Source organism: Oncorhynchus tshawytscha, linkage group LG29, assembly GCF_018296145.1.
Source record: "Oncorhynchus tshawytscha isolate Ot180627B linkage group LG29, Otsh_v2.0, whole genome shotgun sequence".
Classification (NCBI taxonomy): Eukaryota; Metazoa; Chordata; class Actinopteri; order Salmoniformes; family Salmonidae; genus Oncorhynchus; species Oncorhynchus tshawytscha.
In genome coordinates this window covers 10,592,051-10,603,225 of record NC_056457.1, presented here as the reverse complement: position 1 = coordinate 10,603,225, position 11,175 = coordinate 10,592,051, and the positions used below count along the sequence as shown (strand labels likewise).

At 43.8% G+C, this 11,175-nt stretch overlaps 1 protein-coding gene across 1 annotated transcript in view; it reads right to left on the bottom strand.

The window, feature by feature from the left end:
• Positions 1–267: 267 nt before the first annotated feature.
• Positions 268–11,175, bottom strand: part of smchd1 (structural maintenance of chromosomes flexible hinge domain containing 1) — a 38,326-nt gene continuing 27,418 nt past the window's right edge. The window contains exons 34-47 of the mRNA XM_024393012.2: positions 10,686–10,747; positions 10,252–10,339; positions 9,838–9,969; positions 6,228–6,383; positions 5,951–6,083; positions 5,329–5,448; positions 4,537–4,622; positions 4,278–4,400; positions 3,905–4,089; positions 3,619–3,728; positions 2,490–2,560; positions 1,830–2,004; positions 1,057–1,215; positions 268–847 (exon numbers count right to left, since the gene is read on the bottom strand). Of these exons, the coding sequence (XP_024248780.1) occupies positions 726–847; positions 1,057–1,215; positions 1,830–2,004; positions 2,490–2,560; positions 3,619–3,728; positions 3,905–4,089; positions 4,278–4,400; positions 4,537–4,622; positions 5,329–5,448; positions 5,951–6,083; positions 6,228–6,383; positions 9,838–9,969; positions 10,252–10,339; positions 10,686–10,747 (1,722 nt within the window). The 3' untranslated portion in view covers positions 268–725. The remainder of the gene's footprint in view (positions 848–1,056; positions 1,216–1,829; positions 2,005–2,489; positions 2,561–3,618; positions 3,729–3,904; positions 4,090–4,277; positions 4,401–4,536; positions 4,623–5,328; positions 5,449–5,950; positions 6,084–6,227; positions 6,384–9,837; positions 9,970–10,251; positions 10,340–10,685; positions 10,748–11,175) is intronic.

The following is an 11,175-nucleotide window of genomic DNA, read 5'->3' as shown; positions in this document are numbered from 1 at the left end:
GAAGATCTGAAATTCTTTGGATTTTTACAAATTATCTTTGAAAGACAGGGTCCTGAAAAAGGGACTTTTTAAAATGCCATGAATTATTGCTTAACAGTTTCACACAATTCTAATTAACTTAATCACGACACACCCCTCACTATTAACATTGGTTGCACTAATTACACCGTCCACATAACCTGGTTCATGCATTCATGACATTACCCTGAAGAAGGCAGTGATGCTGAAACATTGGTGATTTACCCAATAAATTACTGTGAGTTCATATATGGTGTGTGCGACTCTTTATTTTTATAGTTTGAGGTCACTTTAGCATCAGTCAGCCAAATACGGATTCATTCAAAACATATCGTAGAATTTTCACAAACACACCTAATTCCTAAGTGAAAACACATTTATAAACAATTTATAAAATATTTTTTTAATAAAAAAATAAAATAATCTTTGTACATTGTCCAAAACCTACCTTCCCCTCTCAAAACACAGTTAATTGTAAACTGGACAAAAAGTAATAAAGTTAATCTAAATACCGGTCGCTTCATATTGCTGCCATCTACGTTTAAATGTGTAAAAAAAACACCAACCATCTGAACAAATGAATGAAAATGCATGAAGAGACTAACTCTTCAGACTCAGACATGATGTAGATGGCATGGTACAACACTCTGCTGTACATGTCAAATGGAATTGAAAACGGACATTTATGTTGCTCAAAAAAAGGGAAATCAATAGTCTTGTTTTAATAACTTCCGCCTCGTCCTCTTGGTTACCATACCGGACGATTCTCCGGCCTTGTCAAGACTCCGTTTCACCCCAATGGCGGAAGGCGTCCGAACTGGAGTACTGGCTGTACAAAAACACAACCGACAACATACCTTTCACATTTAAAAAAAATAGCAAAGTAAATCCCTCACAGATTAAAAGAAAGCGACAGGAAAATAATGTAGGGGTCACCTAACAATGCTCTTTAGGGCCTTGGGTGTGAGAAATGTGCTTTAATATTTGAAAAAAATAATAAGCACAGTGTCAAATGTACCCCTCATCATATACACGTACCAAGCTTTGTCTCGATGTCTTTGAGCTGCTTCTCCTGCTCATCCATCTCCTCTTCTTTCTGCACCATCTCAGGTGACTTCAGGTATTGCATGTGGCCGTCAAAGTCCTCCTGCACCTGTCTGCTCTTTTCCATGGCCAACCGGTACTGCTGGAGCAGGTCTGCAAAAAGGGGCAAAGACATTTTTTTTTACCCCTTTTTCATGTTATCCAATTGGTACTTACAGTCTTGTCCGTATGGGAGTTGCAGCCATGAGACTCGGGAGAGGTGAAGGCCGAGAGCCGTGCGTCCTCTGAAACACAACATGCCCACTTAACCCGGAAGCCAGCCACACCAATGTGTCGGAGGAAATACTGTACACATGGCGACCGTGTCAACGTGCACTGCGCCCGGCCTGCCAAAGAATTCGCTAGTGCGCGATGGGACAAGGACATCCCTGCCGGTCAAACCTTCTAACCCAGATGACGCTGGGCCAATTGTGCGCTGCCCCATGGGTCTCCCGGTTGCGGCCCGCTGCGACAGAGCCTGGACTTGAACCTAGAATCTCTAGTGGCACAGCTAGCACTGCAATTCAGTGCCTAAGATCACTGTGCCACTCGGGAGGCCTTTGTACATTTACACTATAAATAAATAAAAATATATATATAAATAAATAATAATTTAAATAAAATAATTATATATATATAATTTAAATAAAATAATAATATATATGATACTATACTCCGAAATGCACAAAGTAAAAACCCAGTTACAGAAGTAAAATCCAGTCACTGACCAATCTGGCCCATAAAGGTGTGGTAGTCCTTTGGGAGGGGTGCGCCGAACACCTGGCCACGCAGTCTCTCTATTGGAGGGGCTTTGTTCTGCAAGCCCCCAAACTTGCCGTTGCTGCGGATCCTATCGCCCTGCCGAGTCAGGAGGGTGGGGCATGGCACCTTGCTCTGGACCACCTGGCCAAAACAAAAAACAACAAGACCCAATTCTCAAAACAGGAAAAAAACTGACTGGACTTTAGGACAGGTTTCTGGACCACCCATACAAAGACACTAGACCTGCTTCACAAATAGAGCACTATTCCCTATTTAGTACACTACTTTCCACCAGGGCCCGGGCCAAAAGTAGTGTACTAAATAGGGAATATGGCTGAAACTAAGGGACCAACCTACCTAAATTTGTCCAACAAACTCATATTTTTTACATTTAGTTGCAAAACGTTTTGAAAGTTTGCTGCGGTCTCCGCCTAAATGAATAAACCCCTGAATTTGTGCAATACAAACTAGTTTGTTGAAAACGGTTACTGTCCAGAAACATTTAGCTATAGTGTGCACTAATGAATACACCCCAGATCTCCCAGGCAAAGGCTTTAAACTAGAACACTAATTGGCCAGGGTGTTACAGATGGCTTGGTTAAGGCAGCATGCCTGGCCTGACTCACCCCCTTCCTGTAGTGGTTAGCAGAGTCCAGGTCATCCGTCAAAATGGTGTCTCCAAGGAGGTTGCCGAACACTGCAGGGAACAAGAGATGATTATTTAAAGGCTAGTTACATACGTATTCACCAAACTACTACCAGAGTATTACCTGAAACGGATCACTAAAGCTCCTACTTTTACTGAAACATGTTCCATTATTTGGCTAAAGACAGGGGGGTGTATGATATCATACAACTGCTTCTATAGAGGGTAAATAAACTCAGGTTCTTAAAAGGTTTTTATCTGGAGGCGGAAAAAAACGCACACCTGTTTAGGCGAGGTGCTGGCTAGCGGAATAGAACACTTAATAAAAAATAAAAAAAGTTCTGTTGAAGTTCTGTTGGTTATTAGGATATTCAATTATTGCATCTGAGCTCCTAGAGTGTGCGGCTATCCTTTTCTTCTTTAAAAAGGTTTTAACCATTTCAGTATATTTCATGCCCTGACCAAAACCTCTTATAAGCGGAAGCCTGAGAGAAGCATAACATGTAAAGAAAGAACGTAAAACTGTTCCAAGAGCCCTCATTATGAAATCAATCCCAAATCTGGAAATACAGAAATCTAAGAGCAAAAATAACAAAAGTTTAAACATGCATGATGACAATCCTTTAAATTACACAAAACAGCATCATGATGTATAATAATTTTTATAGTGAAAGGCTGGGGTCCAATTTCAGCTCCAGTAGCAGAGCCCCCCCAGGGAGGGATGCCATAACTGCCCCGTGAGGTAAGAGCCTGGGGTTCCGTCTGGAACCGTTTAGCCCCCAAACGCAGGCGGGTGAGAGAGAGAGCGAAGGGCCAGGGGAGGAACTACCCTAACAACCACAAACACACAACTCAGAGTAAGAGTGCTGATCTAGGATCAGGCCCCTGCTCTCCATATCATCTTATTCATTATGATTGAAAAGGCTAAACTGATCCTAGATCACAAGTCTGAGACACTTGATAAACATGGAGAGCAGGAATGAAGAGGCAAAAGCTTCTGGAACTGCACAGAAACAGAAACCACGCATGCTTAGGTACAACTAGACAATTACATTTAAGGGGGGAGGAATATTTGACCCAAAGAGAAATTCTGAAGAAGACTAACTCACCTATGTGGCAGTTCTCTGCATTCTCTGGGAAAATTAGGAGGTCTCGGGCAAACACAGGGTTCCCAATGGGACGAAAGCTGTCCCGACCGTTCCTTATATGGGGCAAGGGTCTGGAAAAGAAACAAGTACAGCCCACAAAAGCATGAACACCTTTGAGAATAATGAAACAGAGCTCAAAGAACCTCACATGACACAGGTCCCAGACTAAAAACTGTAGGAGGCCAACTACTGGAAAGGAAGGAACAATTGCATGTTGTTTAGAGTGTAAAGGTGTGCGTGTGTTCACCTGCTGCTGTTCTTCCTCCAGAACACAGTGTCCAGGGGCATGACCTGCTGCTTCCCCTGGGTGTCGTCATAGATCTTCCGTGCCGCCACCGTTGTCATGGTGACCACACAGTCAATGTCCCCCAAGAGGTGCCAGGAGATGACCGTGGCCACGTCATCGTCCTCCACCAGCGCCAGGTGGCCAATCTACATCAGAGACAGTGGGTGAGATTCTGAGTTACACACCACATACCGTCCTTCACCAATTAACCACTACTTTGGCCCGAAGCATAAGAAAGCTGCAGAGACAGGGTCCGGCTCCCAAATGGCACATGATGGGGAATAGGGTGCCATTTGGGAGCCAGACAGAGTAAAATGTGCTTCATCGGCTTTACTTTTCCCAGGACGTCAAGGTTGCCCCTGAAGGGATCGGGCATGGCGCAGACTCTCCGCGTCTGGAGTTTCATCTTCTCCGCGTCAGCAGTCTTCTGACCGATGACTTTGTCGATCGCTGGGATCTGTAGAAACAGCCATCAAACATTTCAACTTCAGAGTGCACGCATCATACATAGCACAATGACAGGCTTGTGGAAGGGGGGTTGAGTATCTGTGGTCTTTGTGAGTGGGAGAACGTGGGTATAATCCAATACTCACGGACGACAGTTGTGCTACAGCCATGCCATTCTTCCCGAGCTCGGATTTCAAGTGACTCTCCTTGTTGGTGGCGTTGCGCACCTGATCTGAAGCAAGACAAATGTTTAAAACATTGACAGTTTGGCAACCAAACTGGCAGTTTCCATCACTTCCTGCAGCTCAGTTGACATAATTAAGCAATAAGGCACACGAGGCAGTGCTATATCATGAATACAGTCACAGGTCAATGTCGTCGTTTGGCCCCGACAGTTAGAAACATATTAAAATTAAAATAAATTCCATAATTTCATTAAAACATTATCTTGATAAATCAATTCATACAATGTCATTCTTCCACCAGAAAATATAATCCGGACAAAAATCTGGTTGTTAGTTCTTTTGGTCAGACGTGCCCCAGACTTTCATTATTTTTGGATAGTTGCTATGCAAAAGGACTGGTCGTCTGCTCTAAACAAAATGGTTGCTACGCAGGTTGGACAACGTTCTTATCACTTGCTAGCTAGCCAGTCAACATCAGCTATCTCAGTCACGTCAAACATTGAACCTGGATTGATAGTTCACTAGCTGCATTTTCATTTTTTTCCCTACGGGCATTTACTTGCATATGTCCATGATTATAAAACTTGCTATCGCGTCGGGCTGAACAACGGCATTTGCCTGTGACTGTGTTCACGATACAGCACTGCCTCGTGTGCCTTTTAATTTTATTTGTATACACCGTGGCTTGGAACTGCTCGTTCAATCAGCATCCAAACAACCAGTTTTGTAACACGTTTGAAATGCAACACCTACTACTGAGCTCAGTGATGAGTTGCCTGTTGGTGTCAAACAGACTCCTGTAGATATCAACGGTCTGTTTGAGCTGGTCCTTCTTCTTGGTCAGTTCAGACATCTGCTTCCTGTTTTCCACATCTAGTAATGGACAGGAAGACAGTCAGGATCACCTGACACACTGCTCCAGGAGCCAAGAGACTGGCCTTTAAAGGGACATTACACTTTCAAATCTAAACTTCCCTTACATTTTCCGATCTCAAAAGTAGTCTAATGTTGAATCCACGTTCCTAGGCATAGGTTGTGTCGAGTCAGCTGTATGCCTCCATCAAACACGAATGGAAAAGACAAACATCAAATACATTCAGGAATTGAGATAGTGCTCATCTTTTCCATTCATTTGGGATTGAGACACGTAGCTGGATCGCCAAAACAGATGGCCTAGAATGTGGACATTTCTTAACAGTCTACTTTTGAGGTCTGAATTATTATTACGAGTGAAATGCCCCTTTAAGATGGCTGGACACTCATGATCACAGTGTGTCAACCACTTTTAGATGGGAGGCAAAAAATTATGCTATTAAAATGACAAACTGATATTGACGTGATGTCACAATTTAAAAATTAAAACGTATGACCTAACCGTTGTAGAAGCGGAAGGGAAGCTCAAACGCTGCCAGGGGATTTTTGGGGCCATACCCTGGGACCGAAGGTCTGAAGAGCAAGACGTACTCATTCCCATCCTGACCAGGACTGTTCTCCATGATGAACAGATTCTAGAAGTGGGAGAGGAGAGAGAGCGAGAGACAGGTTAAAATATTGTGCGTTTTCAAAAAAACATGAATACAACATCTATATGCAATGCAAACTTATGGTTAGCACACAAATATGTTCTACAAATGCACCACCACCCCACTCACAGTGATTTGGGCCTCTCCATTAGCCAGGCTAAACTGCAGGCTCTTGACTTTGCCCTCAAAGAGAGGCAGATTTTTGTCACTGGAGCCTTTGGAGCTCTTAATGGTCACCACCACTTTCCCACTCAGCTCCAGCCCCGCTGAGTTATTATACATATCCTGGAGGGAAGCAACACAAACCATCAGCCACAGAAATATTATCACTAGAATGGGAACCCCTAGTTTAGTTGATTAATTTGACTATTTAAAAAAACAGGCACACATAAAATTTAAAAGCCATACATGCACATGAATATATTCGAGGATAACTATTCAAGTCAACGATGTCAAATTTCCATGGTCAGAGGTTCTATTTCCTTTCTAGTGACTATTTACAGTGCCTTCGTAAAGTATTCAGACCCCTTGACTTTTTCCACATTTTATGTTACATCCTTATTCTAAAATTGATTCAATTTAAATACACTGCTCAAAAAATAAACAAAGGGAACACTTAAACAACAATGTAACTCCAAGTCAATCACACTTCTGTGAAATCAAACTGTCCACTTAGGAAGCAACACTGATTGACAATAAATTTCACATGCTGTTGTGCAAATGGAATAGACAACAGGTGGAAATTATAGGCAATTAGCAAGACACCACCAATAAAAGGAGTGGTTCTGCAGGTGGTGACCACAGACCACTTCTCAGTTCCTATGCTTCCTGGCTGATGTTCTGGTCACTTTTGAATGCTCACGATGCTTTCACTCTAGTGGTAGCATGAGACGGAGTCTACAACCCACACAAGTGGCTCAGGTAGTGCAGCTCATCCTGGATGGCACATCAATACGAGCTGTGGCAAGAAGGTTTGCTGTGTCTGTCAGCGTAGTGTCCAGAGCATGGAGGCGGGAGACAGGCCAGTACATCAGGAGACAGGCCAGTACATCAGGAGACGTGGAGGAGGCTGTAGGAGGGCAACAACCCAGCAGCAGGACCGCTACCTCTGCCTTTTTGCAAGGAGGAGCAGGAGGAGCACTGCCAGAGCCCTGCAAAATGACCTCCAGCATGCCACAAATGTGCATGTGTCTGCTCAAACGGTCAGAAACAGACTCCATGAGGGTGGTATGAGGGCCCGACGTCCACAGGTGGGGGTTGTGCTTACAGCCCAACACCATGCAGGACGTTTGGCATTTTCCAGAGAACACCAAGATTGGCAAATTCACCACTGGCGCCCTGTGCTCTTCACAGATGAAAGCAGGTTCACACTGAGCACATGTGACAGACGTGACAGAGTCTGGAGGCGCCATGGAGAACGTTCTGCTGCCTGCAACATCCTCCAGCATGACCGGTTTGGCGGTGGGTCAGTCATGGTGTGGGGTGACATTTGTTTGGGGTGCCGCACAGCCCTCCATATGCTCGCCAGGGGTAGCCTGACTGCCATTAGGTACCGAGATGAGATCCTCAGACCCCTTGTGAGACCATATGCTGGTGCGGTTGGCCCTGGGTTCCTCCTAATGCAAGACAATGCTAGACCTCATGTGGCTGGAGTGTGTCTGCAGTTCCTGCAAGAGGAAGGCATTGATGCTATGGACTGGCCCGCCCTTTCCCCAGACCTGAATGCAATTGAGCACATCTGGGACATCATGTCTCGCTCCATCCACCAACGCCACGTTGCACCACAGACTGTCCAGGAGTTGACGGATGCTTTAGTCCAGGTCTGGGAGGAGATCCCTCAGGAGACCATCCGCCACCTCATGAAGAGCATGCCCAGGTGTTGTAGGGAGGTCATACAGGCACGTGGAGGCCACACACACTACTGAGCCTCATTTAGACTTGTTTTCAGGACATTACATCAAAGTTGGATCAGCCTGTAGTGTGGTTTTCCACTTTAATTTTGAGTGTGACTCCAAATCCAGACCTCCATGGGTTGATAAATTTGATTTCCATTGATAATTCGTGTGATTTTGTTGTCAGCACATTCAACTATGTAAAGAAAAAAGTATTTAATAAGAATATTTCATTCATTCAGATCTAGGATGTGTTATTTTAGTGTACCCTTTATTTTTTTGAGCAGTGTATATACATATCACATTTCCATAAGTATTCAGACCCTTTACTCAGTATTTTGTTGAAGGACATTTGGCAGCGATTACAGCGTCGAGACTTCTTGGGTATGACGCTACAAGATTGGCACATCTGTATTTGGGGCGTTTCGCCCATTCTTCTCTGCAGACCCTCTCAAGCTCGGTAAGGTTTAATGCAGAGCGTTGCTGCACAGCTATTTTCAGGTCTCTCCAGAGAGGTTTGATCAGGTTCAAGTCCAGGCTCTGGCTGGGCTACTCAAGGACATTCAGAGACTTGTCCTGAAGCCCCTCCTGTGCTGTGTCTTGGCTGTGTGCTTAGGGTCGTTGTCCTGTTGGAAGGTGAACCTTCACCCCAGTCTGAGGTCCTGAGAGCTCTGGAGCAGGTTTTCATCAAGGATATCAATGTACTTTGCTCTGCTTATCTTTGCCTCAATCCTGACTAGTCTTCCCGTCCCTGCCACTGAAACACATCCCCACAGCATGATGCTGCCACCACCATGCTTCACTGTAGGAATGGTGGCAGGTTTCCTACAGACATGACGCTTGGCATTCAGGCCAAAGAGTTCAATCTTGGTTTCATCAGACCACAGAATCTTGTTTCTCATTGTCTGAGAGTCTTTAGGGGCCTTTTGCCAAACTCCAAGTGGGCCGTCATGTGCCTTTTACTGAGGAGTGGCTTCAGTCTGGCCACTCTAGCATAAAGGCCCGATTGGTGGAGTGCTGCAGAGATGGTTGTCCTTCTCCCATCTCCACAGAGAAACTCTGTCAGAGTTACCATTGGGTTCTTGGTCACCGCCCTGACCAAGATCCTTTCCCCCAATTGTTCAGTGTGGCCCGGGCAGCCAGCTCTAGGAAGAGTCTTGGGGGTTCCAAACTTCTTCCAGTTAAGAATAGAGGCCACTGTGTTCTTGGGGACCTTCAATGCTGCAGAAATGTTGGGTACCTTTCCCCAGATCTGTGCCACGACACAATCCTGTCTCGGAGCTCTAGGGACAATTCCTTCGACCTCATGACTTTGTTTTTGCTCTGAAATGCACTGTCAACTGTGGGACCTTTTATATACAGGCGTGTGCCTTTCCAAATCATGTCCAATCAATTGAATTTACCACAGGTGGACTCCAACCAAGTTGTAGAAACATCAAGGATGGTCAATGGAAACATGATGCACCGGAGCTCAACTGAGTGTCATAGCAAAGGGTCTGAATACTTATGTAAATAAGGTATTTCAGTTCTTTATTTTTAATACATTTGTAAAACAAATTGTCATTATGGGGTATTGTGTATAGATTGCTGAGGATAATACATTAAAAAAATGCATTTTAGAATAAGGCTGTAATGTAACAAAATGTGGAAAAAGGGGTCTGAATACTTTCCGAAGACACTGTATATGGCCTCAGTTAGGCTTGGTCACCAAAAATGATAGAACATTTTAACCATGCAACCATGCTTTGTTTTGCTCTATTGCTTAGTCAAGTTGGCTTTTTTCCCTTCACTAATCCTATGTTTAGTGATTCATGACAATTGCTGGCCAGAGGATCTAATCATCTCACCATTAATTTCAGAGACATGTCCTCCACCAGAGTCCGACTGTCAAGGACGTTGTTGTTAACCACCACTGGGGTTGGTGGCTGCAGGTCTGGGGCCAATTTGACAGGGTCGTTGGGTACAACATTTATGACATACTAGGCAAGGGCAAGAAAGAGAGAGAAGTGATTATCATAGTTCTACAAGTAGCACAAAATAATGACCTATGGGGCCTTTGGACATACAGACCTATGGACATACAGCCACTGGACATGAAAGACATTTCTTCTACATAAGATTAACAGGAGACCAATTTGGAGAGCAGAGACCATATCCACGTGTACGTGTTTCACTCAAAGCCAGTTGGGGGTGTCTGGAAATTAGTTGTCTGTGAGGAGTGGGTTTATGGCTCTAAGCCATCTGGTTGAAGTTGAACTCACCTGGTGACTCCACAGCCCTTTAGTCTTGTCAACACACAGCACAAACTGGATGGTGTACTTCCCGACATGGTCTGGGATGACTTTGTCTCTGTTAGATGAAAATGAATCATTTTACATAAACATCACAGGACTACCTTTGTGTGTTGAATTAAGGTTAATAAAAAATAAAACAATCTTTGTGTTGATACACCATGAAGTGGCCATCACCTCTGACCAGAATATCAGTTACCATTATATGTTCATTTCCCAATAATTCAATGTTTAAATTGCCACCCATCAGGTGATTGCTAACACCGCGGCCACCCGCTTGCTTTGCAATTTGTAGTGTGTCTCTCTAAAGCAATTTTAGGCAGGAGAGGAAATACCCATCTTAGTACAATTACAACTACAATTACCCAGCACAAGCTGGGTACGAATATAAAACTATTGGTTACCTGAAGTGAAAACTGTTCGCCTTTTCGTCTTCCATGGGTTTGCTGCATTTCAGTTGGGCAGCCTTTAAAAAAAAAGCATGAACACAATGAGTATTCTTTATTGCCATCCCTTTTTATGTACGTATGTATGTACGTACGTATGCATGCATGTATGTACACACATTCAAAAGATTGGGGTCACTTAGAAATGTCCTTGTTTTCATGTCCATTAACATCAAATTGATCATAAATACTCGTAGACATTGTTAATGTTGTAAATGACTATTGCAGCTGGAAACGGCTGATTTTTTAATGGATTATTTACATAGGCCCATTATCAGCAACCATCATGCCGGTGTTCCATCATGTTGTGTTAGCTAATCCAAGTTTATCATTTAAAAAAGGCTAATTGATCATAATTTTGCAATTATGTTAGCACAGATGAACACTGTTTTGCTCATTAAAGAAGCAATAAAACTGGCCTTCTTTAGACTAGTTGAGTGTCTGGAGC